Genomic DNA, 27751 nt, shown 5'->3' with positions numbered 1-27751 from the left:
GCACGAAGCATTGTTGTGTATAATCCTACCAGCCTCCTGCGGCGTTGCAAATGTCTGGTGCAGGGGTGCCCAATACGGCGATCGCAAGAGGAGTGCAGGTAGATCGCACGGAACTCCCAATGAAGTTGAGGAAAAAATGTAGATCGCACGTATTCCCACTACAGAGTCAGAGGCTGTGATGGAGCATCTGTTGGATTAAATATGGTCCGAAGTTGAGGGCATCAATTTTAGAAAACACCCAAAAAACCTTTAAAAACCTTGACAAGGCAGTTTTCAAGGAACTGTGTAAGAAGTGGAGCTGTGTAGAGATGTTGCTGTGTTCCATGAAATTAAAGGAACCAAAGGGTGAAAAATGTCAAACGTCACTTCATGCAAGCAAAACAGCCTGGCGCCATCTCCTGGTTCTTCTCGTCTGTGGGCAAATCCATCGTCTGCTTCTTCAGAAGAACAAACAGGGTTGGTGTCATTTCGCTGAAATGTAATATTCAGTTTGAAGAAAAAGAATTTCTCTTTTGATCTATCAAAGTAAATGTAATTAAGAACTCCGATCGTGCCTCACATCCAGGTTATCTCACCCTCCACTGGCCCCTGTCTCTGAGGGACACAGACCAGTGGACCAGGAGCTTACCTAGATCTGAGACAGGGCTTGAGCTCTCTGCCCCACCACAGTCTGACCTCTGAGAGGAGACAAAACACAGCAAAGGCTCTGTGCAGATTGAAATCTGGAGCACACTGCAGCGAGGACTCAGCCTTGATATATATGCAAATCCACTTTCTCAACCATCTGTGACCTTAGGTTTAAGGGGCGGCTCACTTGCAAGATAGATCAGAAAGCAGAGGTAATATTTTGCAGGTAACACTGTCACCTCCTGGACATGTGGAGCAGATGCAACAACACAACTGGAAACAACTCAAAGACAGGGACAACAGTAACAGAGTACTTTTACTAGAGTACTGTACTTCAGTATATTAATAATAATAGTAGTAATAATAATAATAATAATAACAATAATAATAGTAATAATAAATAAAATTAATAAATTATAACAAAAGGCCCCTTGTGTTAAACTGAGTTTTTACCATCATGTCTACAGCTTTAGTATCATATGCTACCAGCTTTTTGTTCTACAGGTTCAACCATCAGTCATTCAGTAGGTTGTTTCAGAGTCATTGGGTTCTCTAAATGTGGAAAAATACATAAAACATAAAAATGACAAAAGAAGTACAAAAAATGTACTTCTGAATATTTAAGTATATTTAAAAGCAAGTACTCCAGTACTTCAACTCAAGTAAAAATTTGGCTGAACTTTCACTTGTGGAGTAATATTTGACCAGGAGTATCTATACTTTGACTCAGGTATTGGAGCTGTGTACTTTGTCCATCTTTGCTTAAAGATGATGTGGTAAAGTCAAGTAGTGACAGGTCAAACAGAGGCTGAACAAGTTTTCACGTTCTTTACTTGAATAAAAAATAGGCCGATCAAAACAACAGTGGATAAATACTCAGCTACATGTAAAAGTCCCTGCATTGAAAATCCTACTCAGTAAAAGTGCATCATGCAGTTAAAAGGCAGCTTTGACTGATATTGATTATAGAAAACAGCATTGCCACTAAGCATAAGCAGTATTTTACTGTAGATGCTCAAGGATGAGCTAGTTTGATCAGCCTTACACAGCTGGGAGGTTTAGTCCAGAGGTTTTCAACCTGGGGGGTCATGAGACAATCACCAGGACAAGAATCATCATTTGTATTCATGTTTTGGAGATTGCTCTGAATCTGGGAAATTTCTGCTCAGAACTTAGATATCCACACTTAGATATCCACCATATACACACTTTTTTGTAAGTCAGGGGCAGAAACAGCTGCTTAAATCTATAAACTGTATGACATTTACCAGCTTTTTATATATTTTTCTTTCTTAATCTCAAAAGTTTGTCTGTCAGATACATGTAGAGGAAAAAGCACAATATTTCCTTCTGTAAATAGCATAAAACAGTAAACCACTGGTAAAATTATCGGTCTACTGCTGATGATTATGAGGAATGGAGTTTTTTGCTAATGCAAAATGGTTATAGACCCCATTAAAAGGCAACTCAAAATGTCATTATATCACCAGAGTTCATTCCTGACCTTGGAAATTCGAAAGACATTTTACAGTTATTTAAGCCTTATTTATTTAAGAAGTTTTATTTATCAAAGCAGTCTCCGATCCTCTCCTGTCCTCCTCTCTTCTCTCCTCTCCGGAGGTGAACTGGCTCTTCCTGTAGTCGGCTCCTGGGGTCGGCCACACAGCTCTCTGTCTGTTTTATCAGGCTCAAGCTCCAAAAACCTGTGGAGACCGGGCAAAAAAACAAAACAAAAACAAACCAACAAACAGACTTTAATCTGTTATCTGTTACTACTACTAGTGCATATGAAAATACACCAGAAAATTAAAACAGCTTCCTGCTGTTCTTTAATCCCACCCCCTTAAGACAAGTGTAATCACAATACACTTCTTTTACTTTTATTGGTATTGGACGCAGTACCGGAACTTCTTTGTTTTACTCTTTAGAATACCGTTACTTTTTCTTGCATACTGGCACTTCTCACTGGCTGCCAGTACTCTTTTCTGCTCTCTCCATTTCAGGTTCTGGGTGATTCCTATTCACCCTATGTGAACTGCATTACCCAGAGGGCAGTACGTGACTCACATGTTCACCTCTTGACAAATCAAATTAGTCCTAGCAGATTATTATGGTTTATTTGAAGTTCTCTTGTTTAATTAACCAAAGTGTGTCCACAGGGATCGTGGAGTGCCAGTTTGATAATAAGAGACTATCACGTCTCTTGTGACAGATATGGCTGAGTGCAATATCCAGATTGAGGGGAAGCTGTTTTTTGATCCAGACCATAAACTGTGGTGCTACAGAGATGCCCTGGCCTACAAATCATGTTCTCCATATTTACAGGACCATGTTTGTTTGGTACAAGAGCCAAGAAAAATCATTTTTATATATTGTTCAGTGAAATTAAAAAAAAAGATTATTCCAAGTGTAATTGTACCATGTGCCAAAATACTCACGATAAGATTTTTTATGCATATCATTTAGCTCTAGTAACGAGGCATTTTGTTTAGGTCTGTAAATTGAAGTACAGACATTAAATATATACTAAATTCATCAGGCTGTGTGTATGTATGTATGTATGTGTTGGAAATTGGGGAGAGGCACTGCCCCCGAGCGTCCATTCCTCAGGGTGCTCGGGTTGGTGAAAAAAAAACATACATTAATAACATAAAAACATAAAATCATAGGCTTATACCATTAACTGCAACAGAAAACACACCATTAGAACAGATTCTCTATACGTGCCTCAAGTTGTCAAAGATAAAATGTTAAATATGCAATCTACTGGTCACAGTAGAGTTAGAAAACCATCCCTTACACACACTGCAAAATACACTTCTGGTGTTGTAGTGCAAACACTGCTATGGCATATAAACCATAAATAAAACACCAAAATCTAATCTAAGCATTAACACTGATTTGGTAACAATTAACTGAATAAGCAGCAACACAATAAACTATATATTTCTGCATTTTCTGACTAAAATGCGTGTGATTGCTGCAATGCGCTGCTGTCGCCAGCCACCGATGTGTGGAAAAGACTTTGTCATGGTCACAGCAAAAGGACAGGAAGATGTAAGCAATAACATAGATATAAAAGTATTGGTCACATTGAACCAAGCATTTTTAACCATTACAACTTCATTCAGTACATATTATTATATTACCTAAATGTACATAATTAGGTTTATAAAGATATATCACCTCTGAATTTGCATTGCAGTCAATGGGACGGTCGGAGGGTACATCCATCACTCTGAGGCTCATTGTGCTAATTCTGTAAATCGCTGTGCTTTGGTAGACACATTGCCTGAAGCAAAACTAATTTTCCTGCAAACTGGGAAGAAATGGCTGCCCAAATCAAATTCAAGTCACTATTTCTTGCTGTATGCTGTAATGCTGTAACTGAGTGAAACCACCTTCACAAAATACTCAAGTTTCAGGTGCAGTGTACAAAGTTAAGCCATCACCGAAAAGACTGTAGAATATTTTGTTTTAAAAGGGGAAAATAAATTCCAAACAAGCCTTCAGCGAGTAACAGTTGCATTTATTTCTCAAAAAAAAAAAAAAAAAAAAAAATCAGTGCAATGAGGTGGATGCAGATTGAACACAATTATTTGCAATAATACAAAAATAGCAATATTCAGTTCTCCCAGACCAGAGAGGTTCGTGCTGACACTAACACTGACAAACTGAATGCCACAAACAATCAATGAAAGCTGCATCAGCTGTCATTTCACCAGGCAGTACAATCATATAAATTACTCATTTTCATACAATTATGTACTGTGCATTCTGAGCTAACATTAAATCAGTGAACACAGTCGATCAAACAATCAGAGTGTGGGGGCAGGGCTGCGGGGCGACATTACTTCCTGATTTGTTGAATGAGCATCTCAATGACATGAGCTGGAAGGAACAACAGGCTGCAGCACATGGAAAATGAACCAGCTTTATTATGTAAGGTAAAGCCAGTCGGATTCATTTTGGCCTACTTTTAATCGAAGGCACCATTCCAGGTCATTCCAGCCCACTTCAACCTGTGCCAGCTTCCACCTCAGGCCCAGGGGCTTCATTTTAAATGGACCTACCACTAAAGTCCAAGTAGACTAAGATAAATGCACTCATCAATGTTTGTTCACTGAAAGACTTCCAGGGAGGCTTGTGGAACATACTTGAGTGCCCTCTAGAGACAAAAAGCAACACTGTCACCTTTCCTCTATTCTGAACTCTCCACTAGTTGCATGTATTTATTACAAGACTGTCATGTATGACACAGAGGTTATTTGAAAAGCATTGCTAAATTAAATATGAACACTTTTCAAATAACATGATTCATGTCTATCTTATCCACAGAGTTTGGCGTATCTGAAAGGTCTCCGACCCAGTCGCTGACCTCTCACCATCTCTTTGCACTCCTGAGGTCACACAGCATCTGGGCCAAGTCTACCAGATTACACAACATCTTCTTCCCCCAAGCCATCAGGATCCTGAACGCTCAGGCAAAACAGAGGACCCTACAGACACAACTGCGGCTGGTCAGTGTTATTGGTGTTTCAACTGTTGTGTATGTTGCACTGGGGAGAACAATATTTTGTTGGAATTTATGTCAACTGTGTCCTATGGAAGTAACAATAAAGCACTTGACCTTGAACTCATTGTGTGGGATAAGTGACATGTGAAGTAATTCAACTGGTACAATGTCAGTGGAGTAGGAAATCAAACAAGCTACAGGCAGACGGTGACAGGAAGGGGATAAAACTTAAGTGTAACAACTTTCAGATTATTTGGATGGCATGAAGTTTAGTTTGTAGAAAAGTATGACAACTCCAGTGGAAGTTGGGACAATCGTTGTGATGCTTTTAATTCATTCAGTCATTCATTCAGTCATTGGTAGGGGAGGTGGTGAAGGATGACGATGAAAGTCCCTCTTCCCTCCAGTCTTACTGACCAGTTTTACATCTGTGATGATGATGTCGTGGCTCACTGCTTTGCACATGTCATAGACAGTCAGCGCTGCCACGGAAACAGCTGTCAAAGCCTCCATCTCCACTCCTGTCCTGCCTGTAGTGCTACACGTTGCTGTGATGACTGCGGCGTTCTGCGGCTCATCCAGGTGAAAGGCAACAGAGCTGTGGTCTAAGGGGAGCGGGTGGCAGAGTGGAATAAGGGACGAGGTCTGCTTGGAAGCCATGATGCCAGCCAACTGCGCCACAGCCAAGGCATCGCCCTTAGCCAGCTGGTTATCCCGAAGCAGCCGGAAAGCAGTGGGGCCCAAGAGGACAGTGGCGCGGGCTGTGGCTGTTCGACGTGTGGGAACTTTACCCCCAACATCCACCATGGTGGCTTGGCCCTGGGCGTCTGTATGCGTCAGCTGGGCTTCGGTGGTTTCATCAAGCTGAGTGTTGGACACATTTGTGCCTGTCTTGGTCTGATCACTCACAGACTGTTTGACACTGGGGTCTCTGCTGGACCTCCGATTGTGGCACAGTCTAACACTGTGGTGTTTGAGATGTATTTTGGCTAACATTAGTGTGCAAAAAATAGATGTTCCTGGGGTCCTGAGGAAGGCATCAGGACCCCTGGCTTGTGTTTTCCTGAGACAGTCTTCATTAATGTTGCTCATGTCATTTGTGCGTGTAGTAAAACTTGCATTCTTAGTGTGACAACTGGTGAGAGTGAGACCACTACCAAAGTCAGAGGAGTGAAGAGGTGCTACACTGTGGAGGTTGTCTGTCACATGGAGCTTTTCTTTGTTGATACGTGACCTAACATGGGCACCTCCACTGATTAAGGTTCTAGAGCAGCAAACATGGGCTGCCTGTGTTGAAGCAGTGCAATCTAGAAGGCACAAAAACCCCTCTCTGTGCAGGACTCTCCTGCTGCCTGAACGACACGCGTGAGGAGCTGCTGGTAGAGAGAGGAACGTTTCGTCTGTAAGCTGGGAAACAATGGGGAAGGCCCTCTGGCTGTCTGGTGACTTCGGCAGAAACAAAGGCCTCTGGGATGTGGTGCCTGTTGGGCAAAGAGTTCATGGGCACTGTTTAACAGCACAGCAACAACAACAAACATTTATATTTAGATGAAGATGAATTGTTCACAGTTCAGGGAAACAAGATTGTAATGTTTGTTTTTAGTTCAAATGTAAATGCGCCTATCAGCTGCATAATTAACCCATTTAATCCCATAATAATGTCACTGAAAGCTCTATCAATGCATTTCAAGCAAATATTAAAATAAAAAAGGATGTTGTTTACGTCCTGGTTGCACCATGAGAAGAAGATGGCTGCATCAAAGCTCCCACACAAAAGGTGAGTAAAGTTTGTTAACAAACAGATAGGACACAGATTTTCCATGCACATCATCTTTAAGGTGTCTAATATTGATCAATGTATTTGCAATTACTCTTACTTACTTTGTTCAGTGTGGTCATACAATAAATAAACATGTTGATGGCAACTATAGTAAATGGACTGCACTTATATAGCACTTTTCTTGAAGCCAATTTACCACTTGAAGCCACATTCACCCATTCATACAGCGCTTTTCTACCGCATACACACTCACACTCCGATGATACATCAGGGGCAATTAGGGGCTCAGTATCTTGTCCAAGGACATGAAATGTGGACATGAGCAGCCTGTAATCAAACCACTGACCTTAAATGTGCTCATAAAAGGGTTGGGGTCAATAAGAATTTTGACAACTGCATAAGAGAAATACATCAATTCAGTACAAAACCTATCCCACCAGTCACAACTGTGACCGACCATAAAACATTTTTACCTACTCTTCCAAAAAAAATGTTCAAAGGGTTACTAATGACACATGATTTGATTATTTTCATGTCTGGGAAAAATCTGGTGGTGCAGCCCATAATGATCAAACCATCACAATTAAATCATGACAGAGAGAGAACTGAGTGTGAGAGATTTGTACGTACAGCCGTGTCACCCACCAATGAGGATCATAGGCCTGTTCTTCATCTGGGAGATACTGAACATGCCTGAAAAGACACAGAGGAAGAGATTACATCCCAGCCAAGCTCCAAGCTCCTCAGTATCTGTCAGTATACCCCACAAATGATGTTGTGTTGTATATAAATTAACTTTCCACAAATCTACCTGCATGTTGTTTCTTCTTCCTGCCCACAGCTGCTCCAATGATTTGCAGTAGCTCTTCATCTGATGCCCCAGAGCGCAAGACATCTCTGAGGGACACCTCAGAGTTACCAAACAAACACACCTGAGAGAGGACAGACAGGGAGGGGTGTAGGTAAGACGTTACAAAGAGAACCAATGATGGTCACAAAAACAAACCTAATTAACAGATCAAACGTAGCATTACCTTGAGGCTGCCATCTGCAGTGATGCGTAAGCGGTTGCAGGAGCCACAGAAATGGTCAGACATGGAGGTGATGAAGCCCACCTGACCTTTGAAGCCTTGCACTTTAAATGTCTGTTACAGGACAAAGACGAGTGTCAAACCAATATCCCTGTGAAAGATTTTTTGAAACAGTTTCAAGCATTCAAACCAATGACAAAGTGATTCGCCTCAAACACCTCCGTTCATGTTTTTTCTCAGACCCGGACACAAATAAGACTTGTCAGAAAATAGTTAATGTTAAATGCTAATTTATCAATCTAATAATTCCAGTTCTACAAATGTGTGTCTGCTGATAAGATACCACAGTGTATTCTGAAAGCTGTGAGTTTGAACGACTTACATGCGATGAGGAGCAATAATGTGCCAACGGGAAGTAAAAATTTCAAATGTCAGAACAATACATCTCAGAGAAATCCTAAATGATGCACACTGGTTTAACAAGAGTGTGTTGCATCATGCCAGCATTATGCTGACATCATCCTCATTTATTCCTCTGGAAAATTCGGATCCTAAATAAATCATCTTTGCCAGAGTTCCAGCAAATATACAGCACATATACAAATACAGGTTAGGAGCTTCAGCTTCAGTATTATTACTGACCATGCTTATCCCTTACTGGCCACAATTTACCGTCTTCTAATGGCTACTTCCAGCAGGATAATGCTCAGACAAAGCTTAAGTCACGTCAAACTGTTTCATGAACATGATAGTGAACTTCAGTGGTCTCTCCAGTCACACCTTTGGGATGTGGTAGAACAGGAGATCAGCAGCACAAATGTGCATCTGACGAATCAGAAACGATGCGATGCAAACATGTCAACATGGAACAGAATCTCAAAGTAATGTTTCCAACACCTTGTGGAATCCATGCCACAAAGACCTGAGGCTGTTTTAGAGCAAAGGGAGGCTCTGCAGTATTAGTGTGGGCACTGACCTTGGCGGTGTCTGTGTGTCCAGTCTCAAGCATTTCTAGCTTGGGCCACTGCTGCCTGATGCGGTCCAGCATCTCCTGGTAACTCACCATCTTCTTAAAGTTCCACTTGTTGCCTGCAGAGAGGAGAAGAGACAGCGTGTGTCAGTGCAGGATAAAGCACACCACAAGACTCACCTCTGCATCAGCAGTGCATCAGTACTGTTTCTGCAAACACAACTGAACAGAGCACATTTTCCTCACACGTGAGCGAAGGAAAACCAATTCCATTTCAGTGGTGTTACTTGATTCTTAAATAAGTTATCTGATCACTGTATATATCAAATATTCAAATGGATGATTTAAGTTCAAAGTCTGTGGCAGCAGTGGGAATTGTAGGCAGAATAGCTCTGCACATTCCATTGAAAAATTTCCATATTTAAAATCCTTTGAATGCCTAAATTATGAATAAATAATGTATGAAAATGGTCAGTACCATAATATGGCTCTTTCGATGCCCTTTCAGACCTGTGTAATAAAACACTTCAGGGAGTGAGCACTCACCATCAAAGGGCATGTATTCGATGAAGCGCACCTCCAGAGGCTTCTTCTCTGTCAGTGCCACAAAATCTAGCAGCTCGTCCTCGTTGAAGCCTCGCATGACCACACAGTTGACCTGCAGAGGGCAGCACACAGCCACTGATTACTAAGCTGAACATCCATTTCCTCATAAATCTGTCATATCTCAGCTGTAAGGATGTTGCCATTTGCAAATGCAAATGGAGAAGCTGGATATTTTTGCATCCAGACAAAAAAAAATGACTTCAAGGAGACGTAGGTATCAATATTTAATTGTATAAAACAGCCTGCAGTTGTTACAAGACTTTGCCAATACACTTCTGATGGACTAATCCATTACTAGTCGCTTGGAGGAGTAATGTTTCTGATATTTTTAAAGGCCAACTGAAAACCTGTGTTGTCTTCCTTTTACCAGTATAAAAAACAGTCATGTCCCAAACAAGCTTTTTGGCCTCTTTCCTGGAGTTGGGCAGATTTCCCGCTCATGTAGGAGATTAAACCGGCTGAACTGATATTTTTCATTGTGACAGGTTCTGGCAAAACAAAAAGTATCCTATAACAGCAATCTGAGGAGCCGTGGGCAATTTCCCACTGAGCTGAGAGCAACAACATGAAGGAAGTCCAGTATTGGCAGATGTGCATTACTACCAAGTGGACTGGAGTCACTACACTCTCATTTACGGACTCTCTCAGTCTCATTAAGGTCCACTGAGCAGCGTCTGAGTCAAAAGCAACATTTAGAGGTAAAACTCAGAATACCGTCCAGTCCAGTATTTGGCTCAATATCAAACAGGTATGAACATTTTTAAACTGACCCAACCCGGCCCAACTCAGAGCCCAGTCCTTTAATACTGGATATCCACCCTTACTGAGTCCAACCTGATACTTATGAGCTTTTCGATCCAGATACTATAGATCATGGTTCAAAAACATAAAGTTTATAAGATGAAATTATTGATATATGACTAAAAGTTCAACTGGGTGAATGTCACTTCTGACAGTGATGTGATTGTTACGTCCAGGGGAGTGGGGACAGTGTTAAATAAACCGGGGAGAAGGGATAACCAGGAAACCAAGTTAAGGTCGCAAATAAGATAATTTATTATAAAGTAAACAAAGTAACCAAAATCCTTTCACAGTAATGCAAAACGAGCTCTGGGAAACGGGTGGAGCGGGTAAAACCTGGGAAAGAAAAAAGCAACAATCAGGAACAACAAACAGAAAACGGAAACACCCTCCCAGCCACAGGGAGTAACACACAGCCACTACCTCGTGTATACTGGTGCTGGTCATATAATTAGAATATCATGAAAAAGTTGATTTCAGTAATTCCATTCAAAAAGTGAAACTTGTATATTATATTAATTCATTACACACAGACTGATATATTTCAAGTGTTTATTTCTTTTAATTTTGATGATTATAACTGACAACTAATGAAAATCCCAAATTCAGTTTCAGAATATTAGAATATTACTTAAGACCAATACTAAAAAAGGATTTTTAGAAATGTTGGCCAACTGAAAAAGTATGAACATGAAAAGTATGAGCGTGTACAGCACTCAATACTTGGTTGGGGCTCCTTTTGCCTGAGTTACTGCAGCAATGCGGCGTGGCATGGAGTCGATCAGTCTGTGGCACTGCTCAGGTGTTATGAGAGCCCAGGTTGCTCTGATAGTGGCCTTCAGCTCTTCTGCATTGTTGGGTCTGGCATTTCGCATCTTCCTCTTCACAATACCCCATAGATTTTCTATGGGGTTAAGGTCAGGCGAGTTTGCTGGCCAATTAAGAACAGGGATACCATGGTCCTTAAACCAGGTACTGGTAGCTTTGGCACTGTGTGCAGGTGCCAAGTCCTGTTGCATCTCCATAAAGTTGGTCAGCAGCAGGAAGCATGAAGTGCTCTAAAACGGCTGCGTTGACCTTGGACCTCAGAAAACACAGTGGACCAACACCAGGAGATGACATGGCACCCCAACCATCACTGACTGTGGAAACTTTACACTGGACCTCAAGCAACATGGATTCTGTGCCTCTCCTCTCTTCCTCCAGACTCTGGGACCTTGATTTCCAAAGGAAATGCAAAATTTACTTTCATCAGAGAACATAACTTTGGACCACTCAACAGCAGTCCAGTCCTTTTTGTCTTTAGCCCAGGCGAGACGCTTCTGACGCTGTCTCTTGTTCAAGAGTGGCTTGACACAAGGAATGCGACAGCTGAAACCCATGTCTTGCATACGTCTGTGCGTGGTGGTTCTTGAAGCGCTGACTCCAGCTGCAGTCCACTCTTTGTGAATCTCCCCCACATTTTTGAATGGGTTTTGTTTCACAATCCTCTCCAGGGTGCGGTTATCCCTATTGCTCATACACTTTTTTCTACCACATCTTTTCCTTCCCTTTGCCTCTCTATTAATGTGCTTGGACACAGAGCCCTGTGAACAGCCAGCCTCTTTAGCAATGACCTTTTGTGTCTTGCCCTCCTTGTGCAAGGTGTCGATGGTCGTCTTTTGGACAACTGTCAAGTCAGCAGTCTTCCCCATGATTGTGTAGCTACAGAACTAGACGGAGAGACCATTTAAAGGCCTTTGCAGGTGTTTTGAGTGAATTAGCTGATTAGAGTGTGGCACCAGGTGTCTTCAATATTGAACCTTTTCACAATATTCTAATTTTCTGAGATACTGAATTTGTGGTTTTCATTAGTTGTCAGTTATAATCATCAAAATTAAAAGAAATAAACACTTGAAATATATCAATCTGTGTGGAATGAATGTATACATTATACAAGTTTCACTTTTTGAATGGAATTACTGAAATAAATAAACTTTTTCATGATATTCTAATTATATGACCAGCACCTGTACACTCAACAACAAACCGGCCCACTGGCCGATAACAATGATCTTAGCGCTGTCGCCACTCGTTCACTCGCACACACAGCCTTCACGCTGCCATCTGACCCACTGACCCAGACTAGGCCTCCTCAATGCTCCTTATACTCCAGCTCTGATTGCCAAATCAGGTACAGCTGTGCTGGCTCACCTGCTGGAAAAAGGGGAGGGGCCAAGAATACAACACACAGATACACAAACACCACTCCGGCACGTAACAGTGATGCAATCCACTAGGAAGAAGATGCCTCACTCTGTTGGATTTGTTGGCACTAAAGGATCACTCGTGGTTGTACAATGGTATGACAGAGTGGAGGATCTTCCTTTTCATCATAACTTGTGCTTGACACGTGCTGACACAGCACTCACATGAGTGCCATCTGATACAATGTCAGCTGGCGTTACATCATAGTTTGTGATTTTAACCAGCAAAAGCGGCGCTCAGCACCAGCTAAAAATGAGAAGCTGTCAGCTGAATGTTTTCTCCACTGCTAATGATTATTAGCATCAGAGTTTAGTGAAGCTGTTTCCAACCTCAAGGTCCGAGTTCTGTCACTCAGCACTGCACCCATAATATTTCACACTGACACACACTACTCTGCGGGCCATTTTGCCACACATTTCACATGACATGTAAGCTATTATACTGATAAAATTATATTATTGCTGCAGAAACAATATTCATAAATAGACAAAGCATTGATACCCATTGTCATACGGGGCTAACCCAATGTTTTGGGGCATGAAGAGTTAGAACCATTGGGTCACATGGCTTGGACAGTATAGAAAAAAATTTAATCATAACAAAGACAAAGTGTATTCATAAATAATATGTGGTATTAATATGCAATGTTAAGTGGTGTGAGCAAAATTTAAATGTTTTTTAAATAACTTTTTATATTTATTCCCATGGAAGTCAGCATTCAGGTTCTGAGAAACTGCCTGTTTAACATTTCAGAGGGTCTGTAACTTGATGTTACCATGGAGGAGAAGGTGAGCTAACACCAGTTTTCTCTTTTGAACTGAATGCCCTCTGAAAACCCAACAACAACTGATTTCACTCAGGTATACTATGGTGCAGGACAAGACGTGTTCATGTTTGTAACTTAGAAGAAGTAGACTTAGCAGGAAACAGGCTGCTTTTGGCCCAGTGTGACGGCCTCCTTTGCCTGTGACAGAGTGCTGACATTACTGCTTTATGCAAGATTTGACTGACGGTATAGAAATAATGTCTCCATCTACACATCTTTGAATTAATGCAAAACGAGGGGGTGCCATCAACAAACCAAGAAATATAAAATATTATTTCTGCCTTTGGTTTCTAATATTTTTTTTCCTCAAAGGATAACTCAGGAGAAGTGATTTGCAGAGCTGAGAGTGGTGCTGTGTTGTTTTCTTTGGGATTTTATGAAGAATGTGAAAGTTTAAAACAGCAGTAGACATCTTGCACTTGTGTTTTCTTCCACATCTGAACCATCCCTTTGTCAGTCTCTGGTATTTACATTCTGTTGACAAATTTGCTGCATATACAATGTAAAATAAAGGTCACTCACTCAGACTATACTGATGATAAAACCTCCCTGGACTCCAGACAAAAGGACTACAGCCAAGTACAGCTGAATTTATAACTGCAGCCGGTGGCATCGATCTAACCAGCTTCACATCTTAGCAAATATGCTGTCATTGTGATCAGTGAGACGGATTCTTTGTCAGACCAATAAAATAGTTACTGCATCTTTTTATAATTTCTATACATTTCAAAAACTAACGATAAAGCAGTAGAAACACATACAGGAATCACTTACTTCTTGCATCATTAGGTCTCAGGAGGCTAGCCTGGTTTTTCAAACCTGCTTAGATGTTAGTTTGTTCATTAGTTTGGTTCCATGCTCAGTGCGATAGAGCTGCGATACACAGTGAAGTAGTCACATACTAAATCAGGAAGCAGCTCAGCGGCTCAGTGTCTTTCATGTTGTGAGCAAAGTGTCACAACATGAAAGAAATATTATATTCACAAATTATCTTCCAAGACTGTTTTGCCACAGCAGTTTACCATTAAGAGGAAACCAATGTTGTTCCTCACTATAATAATAAAAACAATTACAATATAAAAAAAAATTAAAACTATAAATCAGATTATGATTTATGATATTATGATAAGAGCTGTGGGCAGCATGGTGGTGCAGTGGTCAGCGCTGTCACCTCACAGCAAGAAGGTGCTGGGTTTGAACCCCGGGCCTGGGGCCTTTCTGTGTGGAGTTTGCATGTTCTCCCCCTATCTGCGTGGGTTCCCTCCGGGTACTCCGGCTTCTTCCCACAGTCCAAAGACATGCATGTTAGGTTGACTGGTGACTCTAAATTGCCCGTAGGTGTGTGAGTGTGTGGTTTTTTTTCTTTATATATTGGCCCTGTGATGGCCCCCCCGTTTCAGATAAGCGGTATAGAAATGGATGAATGAACTGCTGGTTCTGACAATGGTCCTTACAACAGTCATATACACAGAAAGGAGAATATTGGTCACATCAAGCTTCCTCCTTCCTGTCATCCTTTCCTTTCTCATTATGCTTCAGTCATCAATACAATATTACAATGTACAATATACAATATATTTGTTTTTCAGTAAAAATTCTCCCTATAATGTATTGATTTGTTCATATTGTGAAAGTGCTAGGGAAAAGGTCAAACAAAACAAATACACTTAAAAAGACAGGGCCAGAAATAAGTTAAAACATAGCATAAAGTTGAAAATGGACAACCGAAGCAGATTCAGAAACACACACAGTGATCAGTAAATACATGATGATACTGTGGGGGAGGTTAACATATAGTAAAGATTTCTTGGTAAAAGCAAAGTTGAAAAGATGAATGAAATACCTTGACGGGGTTGTAGCCCATTTCAATAGCTTTATCAATGCCCTCCATCACCTTGTGGAACCCTGGGAAAAAAAACAGATTTATAATGGAATGTTTCAGTTTGGATAAGATACATTCTGCATCTCACCAATTTTACCAATTCAAACTTTGTCAAAGTTTTAGGTAAACATGCACAGAGCCAGGGCTGCATGGCGGTGCAGTGGTTAACACTGCTGCCTCACAGTAAGAGCCTTTCTGTGTGGAGTTTGCATGTGTCTCCCTGTGTCTCAGGGGGCTCCAGTTTCCTCCCACAGTCCAAAGACTGTGCAGCAGGTTGGGTAAAGTGGCGACTCTGAATTGCTTGTAGCTGTGAATGTGAGTGTAAATGGTTGTTTGTCAGCCCTGTGATAGACTATTGACTTGTCCAGGTAATACCCTGCCTCTCACTCAATGTCAACTGGGATTGACTCCAGCCTCCCACAACCCTCAAGAGGAAAGCGGTATAATGAATAGATGGATTGATATACTGAGCCATACAGCAGGCATAAAACAATCTTAAGATAAGAGTAGGTTTCTGAAATGTGGGCTGTTTCAGCTTCACAGATCTTCACAACATAAGCTCTGTTTTCTCTGTTCACTGCCTTTCAACATCTGAGTCCAAACCACTGATATGTAAACAGCTACAACTAATCCCTCAGCAGCAGCCAGAGCTTTTTAACAGCACACTGCCAATGTCAGACTCATCATTTGTTTTCATCACAAAAGCCACAAATCCAGGCAGACTCTCACTGGCTGCTCTGTAGGAGGTGAGGCTTATGTTAAGTCCTCTACAATTATCTTAATAGCCATTAAATACCACGTATGTTGTACTTAAAATCCTAAAGAAGCTTTGTGAAGGCCAAGAGACAAGATTTCATTCAGGCTATACCTTCAGCACCGAAAGCTTAACCTTCAACTGAAATCGGGTGTTGTGGAAGGAGGCTGGCTCAGAAGTTGCTTTCTGCTTTACCAGTAACGCCATCGCTCTTTTTTTCCTCTCCTTCATTTCCTAATCTCAGCCGGTCCATCTGTGTCCACCGTCCACGAGCCAACCACCCAGAGCTCTGCCCTGCTGTTACCTCCAGACCAGTCCATGACCGTGTGTGTTTAGAGCTTACAGGCTCCTTCTGTAACCTGATGGAACTGTCCCACAACAACAGCCATATATACACTGATTCAGGCTGTTAATACCTTGTGGTATTTGACAAAGACAGAGAAACAGCAGAGCCAAACTAACAGAGAAACAAAACTGCAGCCTTAACGCAGCCTTTACTAATTTTACCTTTACATTTACTGTTGCATTATAGGCATCAATCAACTTCCTTTATGTCTCACAGCATGGGTCAGATATTTTCCCTACCTTTCCGTCTGACAATAAACTCAAACTTGGCAGGGACAAGCGAGTCCAGGCTGATGTTAATCAGGTCGAGGCCGACGTCTTTCAGCTTGGGCAGAAGCCTGGCCAAGTTCATGCCGTTGGTTGTTATCGCAATGGTTTTCAGGCCCTCCAACTTCCTCAGTTCTGCTGTAGAGAGGGAGCAAACATGAGAACAAGAAAGAGGAACAAGAGAGAGAGAGAGAGAGTGAGACACAGACTGAACACTGTACTTAAACATGAGCATTCCTGAGGAGCTGGTTGCACCAACTGTTCAAATGTCATCTTATTACAGGGCTTAAAGCAAGGAAACTGTCTGTGCCTGAAATTAGAGACACTTTGGTGGCATAAGATGCTAAAACATAGCATAGCACATGTTTCCTAAGTCGGAAATCCAAGCACAATGATGAAAAGAACTAAGAATAACAGCAAATAATATCCATTACTTTCAAACTTTTCAACACTAGTGAATTTGTTGGTCTCTAAACACCATATGTGCTACAACAGACCTGCTGTTGTCAACTGAACTGACAACAATAATGTTAACTTGCCAATATTTGACCCTTTTAGACTGAAGAGTAAAAGACGTAATGTGAAATATGGTTGACAGTGATTCCAGCGTACAGGCGGGTGAAAACAACGATACTGGTGTCTGTTATATAATGTGCATGTCAGTTAAGGTACAGACAGACAGGGGCAGTAAGAACGTTTTTCACAGCCCACTTGTGCACCAGTGCTGGTGGCCAGCCCGACTATGACAGTCGAACAATGTGCTGCACAAAGCTCTACAATTAAATAAGATTAGAAGATTTGAAATAGAAAACAAATCAAATGTCTATATGTGGTGTTCAGCATTAATATTGTGTCAGGCGGCCACGGAAAAAAGGATTTGATCAGACATTTAATCAAAATTCTGTTTAATACTGATATAAACTGGGAAGATTTTCAAAGTCCATCCCACAATAATAATAAATAATAAAATATAAATATAATATACCTCAAAATACAAAGCAGTGTGCTAATAATGTCACACTAGATGACTTAATTGTTGGTTAGGTTAACTAACTCTAAACTGAATAACACCATATGAATAAATCAAAGTAATAACTGGTAGTTCAATTTGAATATAGTTTGATCCCCTAAAGCAGCAGCTTTTAGCAGTTTTGTTACGGCTCATGATGCTACAGTAACTTCTAATCCATATATTTGATCGCTTTCAATGGTCGGTGCAACAGATGTTTTCCAGCAACCAATTTACACATTAATTAAATCTTCACTGGCTAAGACATTTCTTTAGTTTTACTCCAGTGACACCATCTGGTGAAAACCACTGTATAAACATGACAATGGTCTTCACCAAGAGAAGAAAAACATTAAATGTATGTTTGCTGTGTGTAAACTTTGTGAAACCGAACCCTAACCTTTAACGGATGTCATGGATGCTTTTCAGACTGACCACACAGCCCATACCTGAGACACATAATTAAATTAAAAATATATGTATATTCTGTTCATGTACATACAAATGCAATACATCACAATTTTGAATACTGTTTCCACTTAATTAAAATTATTCTCTTCAGTCAACTTTAATGAGGGTCATGTGAGGTCACAGGGATGGCCTGTCACATGTGACAGTCATAATTGATGATCTAGCTGTTAGCAGCCTATGGTCCTCTTTCTGCAAAGACATTACGCATTATTCACGCCACATTGCTTTGTTCATTCATGTCAAGCTTTAATGTTGCTCCCAGAGGTACTGTCCCCAGAACATCATCCTCAGTGACCAAAGCTGTAACCATTAACCTACAAATCAGGCTGTAAAATTAAAATGACATGATAATACCTCATAAGTCTAAGCACAGAGCTTTAAAAAAAAATGTGTAAAAAAATTATTTTCCCCTCCAACCATCTTAACTTGAAGGCATGCACGGAAAACTAGTGTTCCCCCCTCCCGCTCCAGAGTAGTCAACAGAGTTAGGACATGAATCATCCATAGCCTGCGACACCAAAAGCTGAATCGCTAGTTTTAAAAGAGCGTCACTATATCCTAAGTGGATGTAGTGACACCTGATGACATGTGTTGAAACAACTCAACACAGAAACAACAGCTTTCCATGTCTTCTGCAGTCTTAGGCAGGAGTTGGCACACCCGTGATTCTGAACTAATGTGACAGACTAAATAAAGATCAACAGAGCTTACCACACATTAATATCAACTGAAGCAACTGAAACAACGGGCCCCTATCAACTACATCTTTTATTTGTTTCTTACCAATGATATCCAGCACATCAGGTCTGATTAGGGGCTCTCCTCCAGTGAGGCGGATTTTGTCCACCCCCTCCTGGACGAAGAGGCGAGCCAGGGTCAGTATCTCAGAGGTGGACAGCAGCTGGCCCCGTGGTGTAAGCTTTACCCCCTCCTCTGGCATGCAGTACTGACCTGAAAATGGGAAGGGCGGTAAAATATTAACAAGGAATCAAAGATGTAATTTGCCACTCAACAGATGCCTTCATCACATATTGTTAAGAGTACACTTATTTTTCAGTAGGTGTGGTTCTCTTGGGAACTGAGTGCTTAGAGGTGGAAGTGCCACCGAGGTGGATCAACCTGATGTACTGTAAATATGAAATATTAAACTAGAGATGTAAACATTAACACATCCTTTTCAATTTCTTTTTTGTAGTCTCCATTTACCTTTAAAAACACAATTAGTCCAGTGGTTATGCATGATGAACCAATCAATCATGTCTGCCCCTACAAGTACCCTGAGGTTCACTTGGACAACACCTTTAGCTGAAAGTTTGTGTTCCAGTTTACAGCAGAGATTACAGCTCATACGCACAAACAGGGTGCATGGGGTGGAGCAGAGGATTATGGATTTGGTTCTACCAGGCACAGTCAGGTATGGGATGTCAGCATGGTATGGCTCATCTGGTATAACATGCCATGAAGCTTACAGTGAGGACTGAACATAACCCCATCCAGTCAATGTATGAGCTGTTTATTCTCAAGCAGCCACAGAGAATATTGTCTGTCTTGCTCTTACCCTCTGGCAGACAACGCACAGTGCCCCAATGTAAACTCAACCGTTATGAAAACTTATTTGTGGCTACCTCAATTCAAATTTTTAATCATGTTGCTTAAAGCTGCAGAGGCTCTGTTTATGGCTTCATGGTGTTCTTATCACTGGTTGAGCAATATGTGTAATTTGTGGTTGTGATCTTTTCACATGTTGTTATCCATGTATTTGTTTGTTATTTGTTTTATTTTTTACTTCTTTTTTTTTTTTTAATTCAAAAGAAGTTGATTTGAGCCAATTCTCAAAGATATTTTAAAAACTGAAATATGTCATCATTGAGGAAAAAGACAAAAAAGAGGACTTATACTCTTCAGGTACAAGACATTCAGTTTAGGAAACCTGTCATAACATCTTAATGACTGTCATAATCATAATGACTGTTCTTCAATCAGATGACAAAAGTAAACAAATATCCCACGCTGAAGCATCTTTGACTCCTGTCCTGTACAGCTGACCCTGCACCCCCATGATAACCAAATCTAACTTTACCGGTAAAACAGGTGGTTATAGTCACAGCAGCAGGAACATTATGACTGAATGTGGTGTCTTCAAGTACCTGGATAAGCACTAGGGAGCGTAAACTACATCGGCTAATGACACCTTTATCACACCATAGTGGGAACTCACAGCGGAGGTTGCACTTCTCTGTCAGGGAGATGCGTAGGTAGCTGTGCCTCCGGCCAAAGTTGTCAGTCAAGAATGCTGAAAAGGGTAGTATGTTGTTGTCTCTTAGCTTCTCCTGGGGATAAAGACAACATGAAAAATACACTGTGGAACTGATCTGACAAATAGAAATAGCCAAGAATGAGGGTAGAGCGGCACTGCTGTGTGATGTTTGGAGTATTTTTTTCATCAAACTCAAGATTTCTTCTGTTAACATACTGTTACATTTATTTTCTCCTCATTCACGTCTTGCCAGAGAATATTGATACCTTAATCTCAGGCTGCAACTGTGTCCCTGAACCTGAATTAATTTTGCAGGATACAAAACACCAGTGCTGCATTCTGGGTAAAACACGGGATATGTGATCATCCTGAATTAGCGACATTTAAGTAAAAGTATGATTCAGTCACACAGAGTGAGTTGCACGTGGCTTTGAAAACGCTCATGACCTTTGACTGTCAACAGTGGGCTGCTGTTATGTCAGAAGTCATCAGCACAAAGACAAACACGTGACTCAGCGGTAGGTTAGACACACTTAAGTCTATCATAGCACCCGATCAGAGTCTTGCATCTTCATGCATTCCCTTTTCCTTTTTCATTTCTGTGAATAAAACTAATGATGAAAATACAAGATTAATAGTTTAGCAACAGCCATCTTTACTTCTCAGAAAGGCCCTTAAAAAGCTTCAGAAACATGTTCTCTAGACCTAATTCACCTTGGCACTGACAGTACCTGTCTGACACTGACAAAGAACAATGACAAAACCTCATCTACCATACTCTAAATTCATAACATCTTGAGGTTTAGTGGTGTTAAAATTATGCTCTGCTATGCAAAAAAATAGGCCTACGCATCCTGTTTCAGGTATAAATCAAAAGGTTAGTGTTAATAAGTAAATCAAGTTCGCCTCATGAAGCTTTAGACAAATAAGTGATGCCTCCAAGCGCATGATGATATCTGCTCCTGTGATTCATCTCTGCTGAACTCTCTATTTGCCAGCTATTTACATAAGCATTGAATTACAACTGAACCAGCGACAGTGGTGATGATAAAGATAATTAGGCTTGCATTTAAAACAGCCAATGTCTACATCCTATTGCTGATGAATTAGCCAAATAAACTGGTGTAAACTTGCAATTTGCTGGCGTCATCCTGCAAAAGCCCTGCCACACTGTTGTAATCAACAGAGTCTTAGTCTTTATTTGCCCCTAAACTGTACAGGGAGATGTCACAGACCCACACCTGACAGTCATTCACTACCGTTAGCTGAGTCCAGTATCTAGCGTGTGGTTATACATTGATAATGAAACCCTCACCACCAGGGGCAAGTTGTAGGCAGTGTCACGGAGTCGCTTTTACCTGTGTGGACCTGGACCTGGTAAAGTTGGGAGCAGCTAAAGTCGAGTCTCCAAGTTCAACTTCATTTTCCTTGTGCGTAGCGCTGGAAAACGGCCGCTGCGCGGTCCCATTGCCGCACCGTGCGAGGACTTTTCTGAAGTGAATGAAACTGTTGCGTCTGTCTACTAAGCGGTGGAGCATGCTACCGACAGCGGCCATGGCACTGTTGCTCCGCTCCGAGGTCTCGTCAAGCTTTCACTCCGCTCGGTGTGGGCTCCTCTGCGGTAAACATGTCAGAATCTCAACGTATGGCGGAGTATCAGGGGCGGGGTTACGTCAGCCAATCGTGCCAACATACGTTAGTAATGGTGCATTCTGGGTAGTGTAGTCCGGGGGGGGCAGACCCACAGAAGAGTAGGGAGTTTTAGCCATTTTAAAAAAAAAAACACAGACAGATGTGTGACTCCCTCTTTCTTTTATTTCAGTTGTACTTAAATGTTCCATGTTCAATATTAAATTGCTATAAATAATTCACGCACAGTGAATTGTTGTCCAATCTGTGGCCATCCCAGTCTCTGAAGTGTGGGCCCAGGGACAGCTGCCAGATTTGCCCATTCAGTATTCCAACCTTGCGCAGCATTGGAATTTCTTGTGTGCAGTTGCATGGCCCTCGCACAGATGGAACTGTGTGTGCTATCACAGATTTCACTCCATCTATCCAGAGCCAAAGCGTAAACATTATCTTCTCAAGGACTTGGTGACATCAGAGTCAATAAATTGTCATGGAACGGTAAAGCTCTTACTACAATGCCTCCCATGATCCTCTGGTGTTCTGCACCACTGCTGGCCTATAGAGACAGGCTATGCCATGAACTGTGGCATTATTGGCTTTCTCTGAGTAACATAAACAATGTGGTTTTCCATTTTAAGAATAATGAAAGCAATAATAAAAATAAAACTATAAATATTGTTCCCATCACGTTCCAATCTGTACTTCATTAACCCCAGTGGCCACTTTGTGGGAGGCCCATCACATTACCAGGAAAAGAAAAGCAGTGAAGTATTTCATTTAAACATTTGGAACAGTATGACACTTTACACATAGTCAGTGAGAACAATAACATTTCTATTTAAGTTTATATTGATCATTACATCAAAGTTCAACAAATTATCTGCCATAAAGTGAGACTGGGGCATTTGGAGCCTTTGCTCTTTTCTAAGGCATCTGTGTTATTTCTCAGTCCATCTCTCCACCCCCACCCCATATACAAATACCAGTTATCATGTAACAGAAGTTAATGAGATCATGTGATCACACTTGAGCCAGCTCTATTCACTGGTAAAGACAGTGGGAAGCAGTTAGTGGACTTAAAGATGTGGTTGAAAGCTGTTGAAAATTTCCAGTGAACCTGAGAATTTTTTTTGTCAAACTACATTGTCCAAGCTCAATAAAAAACCTCCATGCTCAGGGTTAGAACTTACCTTATATGTGCAGCCTACTGTTTGGTCAAACACACAGCAATAATATATCTACATGTGTGATTTGGGCCATTTTTCAAAACATGTTTGACATATGGTAGCTGACATAGATAAGATAGTCACATCTTATGATGCAGACAAGTAAGCTCTTTAATTCCACATATACAGAAATGTAATATGTGACATATATGTCTCTATATCAAGAGTGATGTTGCCATATATGTTACATATATACATCCTCTTCATATATTGAAATATAAGTTAAAACATCTATGAAACACCCATAATAAAATCTGCATGTGTACATATATGAATAATATTAATACATATATGATTAATTTTTATAATGGTATTATATGTTGTGACCACATACAGTGGAATCCAAAAGTTTGACTTTTGATCTACTGTATGTAGATAGGTGCAAGATTATATATGCAATTTTATTAAAACAACAATGAATAAGAATAAAAATTCTGTATGCTTATATATGTTTTTCTTGTTTCATACATAGCAAAGCATATATACAAAAATATACATGTTTGTATGAGCTATATAATATATGAAATTGTTTGATATATAATTTTTTTAATATATGTACATATATTTAATATATTACATTTGCTTAAAGTACTGAAGTGATCCAACAATATTTAATGAGAGGAGAGGAGAACAGGCTGGTTACATCATCTCTTAACCTTCCTGCCACTGGACATCCTTACCAATGCTACTGTTCACAGACATCATCAAAAATATTATAGTATAGCAAACAAAATATAACCTGTGATGTGGTTGTATTTTCTCAAGACAAAGCTATTCTGCTGTCAAAAGAATTGCTTTACTAACTTGAATTTAGTCATACTGTATCCTAAGTGTGCAATGTGCAGCTGTATCAGAGGGGAAAAAAGAACAAATATATGATAATATTGAAACATAAATAAATATCAAGTCACATTTGGAATCGCAGGTACTCTGTTTTAAAGGTTCTGGACCAAAAAACATTACTGGGACATCTCAAAGTTTGTCTGAAAACTAAAACTAGTTCAAACAGATAGTGAGACAGTTTTTATAGTGTGTATATTGCTATGCTCACTACTACAATCAAGACTTGTGATGCCCAAAGCAATGTACAGTGATTGGGAGGATACTGTTTGCAATACGTGAGGTAGCCACTAGATGGCAATACAAACTTATATTTGTTATTTGGAGTCTAAATAGAATAAAAAAACAATTTTGTAATGGGGGTAATCTTTCGGAAGAGCTCTCAGAATAATGAACTTAATGTCCACATAAAAAGACAAAATGACAGACTGTGGCTGCAGTGAATCAACATCAGAGTAGAGCTGGGTATCAAGGTGAATGTTGTGGATGTAAAATGCCTAAATTGCAAAGTATTTTGGCAAAAGCAACGGCAGCACTGTCATTTTTCACAGTTCCATGCTCCTATCCACCTACAGTCCCGTTCATATTTGTGAAAAGTAGCAATTCTCTCCCAAAGCTATAAATAGGAGAACCAACTGTTTGATCTGCAGAGGGCTTCTGTTTCCTGATGAGGGGTATTATATTCTAACCAACAAGCCTCACTTAGACTAAAAACCTGTTTTACTGTAGCATATATTTTTGCAGTCACCCTGCTGAGTTCAGCCCTGCCGGTGCATTTCTCTATTGCTATATCATCTACTTTTATAAATTAACCTTATTTTTATCTGAACCATAGTGTGAAAATATTGTGCTCAACACTCTGAGCTCCTAAAACCCAGTTCAGGAGTATTGTGTGTCTGAATCATGCTGTACCATAAAATAATATTCTGCCAAATAATTTGGACCACAAATAGCTGCTAGTTTTATTTAAATCATGCGCAGCGCAATGAGATGTGCTCATGAGCAAAAACAAAACTCGTGTATCTGGTGTTCACACTGTCATGGCAATGATTTTACCTTTCTTTCAACAGCGAGGTGAATCGTGTTCTAACTGACTCAGCGCACATGACAGTGAACCAGTAGGTCATCAGAGGTGATTTTGTTCAGAAGACATTCAGGAGTTTGTGTCCTGAGTCTGTGCATAGGCCAAAGATGTGCAGCAAGTGGGTGGCAGAAATCTAGCACAGGTCATGGGGCTCCACCAATGCTGAACAATGATCCAACATGTAACTCCATGCACTCCACTACTTTTGCAGAAGGGCAGAATAAAAACTTAAGTGCTTATACCACACAAACAATACAGAACACAAAAAAGGTTTGTATCATAGAAGCAAAAACAGGATTAAGATATGGACAACAGGAACAGGGACAGGATAAGAGAAAGTGCTAAGCTGTGAGTGTCTGAGAAAGAATGCTGTCGCTCTAGGATTTTACTTTTTCATCTTTACAGTGTTGATCACTCGATTCCTGTTTTGCACGTTCAAACTCTCCTGTGATGGAAAGCAACTAAGTACATTTACATTTTTTAGGTACTCCATATCCTCTTTTAATCTATTGCATTAATTCTAGTTGTTACCTTTTGTGATTTTTGGGAGGACTGGGGGGGGGGGACCTATGCTGTGACACAATTCTCCTGCAGGAGAGTAGGGTGTCATTCTGTGTCCTTTCTTTTTTTTTACTGCCTATCCCATCCTATCATTTCTAAATGTGTATTGTGTATATTTTTGTTACCAACAATACTGTAATATTGGTATATACCTGTCAGTATACAGATTTCAGCACGCTCAGGCATTTGTTTTTAACATAGTTTAACTAAGTTGTTCCTAACATTTAAACACTACAAGCTTAAACGTAGCAAACTAAGTCCATTTTATCTTTATATTTATTTCCTTTGTGTAAGAGCTGGAGCTCATCATCATCAGAATGAATGGAGATCAACTCCAAAGAAATCTCAAGATCTCACAGCATCATCATTCCTGACTAACACAAAGCAGAGGCCCACAAGTTACATATATATACTATAAAGCTCAAATATGGTCTTTCGTTACCAGAGAAAATTATTTTAGAATATTTAGATTTTGTTACAGTTGAGGGTAAACTTGACATTGGTTTTCATCCTCAAAACACTGCTTTGTGACTAACACTTTATTTTCTTTGTGTAGGCACACAGGTTCACGATCATAAAGGTTATTGACTACATAGTTATTGACCAGCTTGTTTTTCCACGCTGCGCTACACTGCACTGCATAGCAGTGCACAGCACATTCCTAAAGCCCTCGCCATCAATGACTGTCTTTCTCCTTTTAGCACCTGAAATACATCCAGCTCCACGGACTGCTTCAGCTGAAGAGCATGCCAGCCAAGAATCCTGTGAAACATGCTGATATTTTCAGTCAAAATTTACATGGCTTTCACTTTTTTTTCATATTTTTCATAGCTGTTACTTCATAAAATGGGGCACCCTGCATTCTTTAACTGATGTCTTTTTGTCTCTGTGTTTCTAGGAGTTGCCAGTCATGTGAAAGCAGTGCTCAAGACAGCTGAGGATGGTATGAACTCATGCAGAATGTCACCATGGCTTAGCAATCACATTTAAAATGCAGGTTTTACACGCTGCATTTATAATGTGTGCATAGGTTTTCTACAGAGTCCCATGACAACTGCATCAGTGTATTTATAAGAGTCAACATAACATAAAAGACTACAGTTGAATGTTTGAGGCTTAAAAACAACCTATTATTAACGTAATTGTAGATTGGGCGACTATCACGAAAGCTGTGAAATATCCCTTTTACAAATGCTGAGTAGTGGTATGATCTCAGAGCAATCGTATCCTGCCTGGCTTTGAAGCTTGTCAAAACCATTAAATGCATGAAACATGGATGGTGTTGCTGTGGTCTTGCAACGTGTGAAGATTACATTAGCACCAATGAACAAGTGTCACCCAAAGCTGGAGCTGAAGAGCTTTGAAGTAATACATCGCTCTCTCTTTTGATGTCCATACCAATCTTTAAATGCCACCTGTACTCTAATATTCATTTTATTCTACCATTATTTTGCTGCCAACCAGCCCCCACAAATTCCCTGCAGAACCATGCCAACAGGCAAAAAGTGCTCAGTAGTCTGCAGGCCTGTTGAATGGTTGGAATGACAGTGGTAATTATCCTGTCATGACACAGCAATTAAACCGAGGTATTTAAAGCCAGCGCCAATTGGGTTAGAGATTCCTCAAATGATAGGCTCACTTCCCACCACTCTTGTCCAGCAGTATTCTCTTCTTCGCTGTGTGGGCGTGATTTACTTGTGAAAAAGAAGGAACATGAATTAGCATATGGCTAACACCAAGTGTCGCGCTGTAAAGGCTAATCTCTGGAGTTGCTTTTCTGAGCACTGTGTAATGGAAGGATTAAATATGTTCATCTCATCCTTCAATCTAAAACCTTAAACAATTTTAATTCATGTTTTTTTTAATTCCCTTTTTCTGCTATCAACATGCCGCCTTTTTGAGTTATCGAACAGGACAAAACGTGAGAAAGAGAAGAGATTTCAAGTTAAGCATTAAGAGTAGAATTTTCCATCATGTTACGTTTGTGTCCGTCTGACTTAGTTAAGTAAAATATTCACTCTC

The 27751-nt window shown here is 40.4% G+C and overlaps 1 protein-coding gene across 2 annotated transcripts; it reads right to left on the bottom strand.

The window, feature by feature from the left end:
• Positions 1–5154: 5154 nt before the first annotated feature.
• Positions 5155–22051, bottom strand: mocs1 (molybdenum cofactor synthesis 1). 2 transcript variants are annotated; one of them, XM_071471254.1, is made up of 11 exons: positions 21748–22012; positions 20351–20462; positions 18916–19083; positions 16626–16790; positions 15248–15309; positions 9471–9582; positions 8931–9043; positions 7958–8068; positions 7735–7855; positions 7554–7616; positions 5155–6624 (listed from the first exon to the last, which is right to left on the bottom strand). In XM_071471254.1, exons 1-10 carry the CDS (start codon positions 21943–21945, stop codon positions 7561–7563), a joined length of 1218 nt encoding a protein of 405 aa, XP_071327355.1. In that variant the 5' UTR covers positions 21946–22012; the 3' UTR covers positions 5155–6624; positions 7554–7560. The 2 variants fall into 2 exon arrangements, with proteins under 2 accessions (XP_071327355.1, XP_071327354.1); XM_071471253.1 differs by having other exon boundaries at positions 5451–6624; positions 7569–7616; positions 21748–22051.
• Between the last annotated feature and the right edge of the window lie 5700 nt (positions 22052–27751).

The sequence above is a fragment of the Trachinotus anak genome, unplaced genomic scaffold (genome assembly GCF_046630095.1).
Source record: "Trachinotus anak isolate AG129_WGS33_773 ecotype Australia unplaced genomic scaffold, CSIRO_AGI_Tana_v1 ptg000033l, whole genome shotgun sequence".
Classification (NCBI taxonomy): Eukaryota; Metazoa; Chordata; class Actinopteri; order Carangiformes; family Carangidae; genus Trachinotus; species Trachinotus anak.
This window is presented reverse-complemented; position numbering and strand designations above follow the sequence as displayed.

Coding starts and splice junctions, on each gene's coding strand:
- mocs1 (XM_071471253.1), bottom strand. CDS start 21,945: ATGGCCGCTGTCGGTAGCATGCTCCACCGCTTAGTAGACAGACGCAAC. Junction 19,084..20,350: donor AGAGAAGTGCAACCTCCGCT/GTGAGTTCCCAC, acceptor TCCCATTTTCAG/GTCAGTACTGCATGCCAGAG. Junction 15,310..16,625: donor GTTTATTGTCAGACGGAAAG/GTAGGGAAAATA, acceptor TTTTTTTCCCAG/GGTTCCACAAGGTGATGGAG.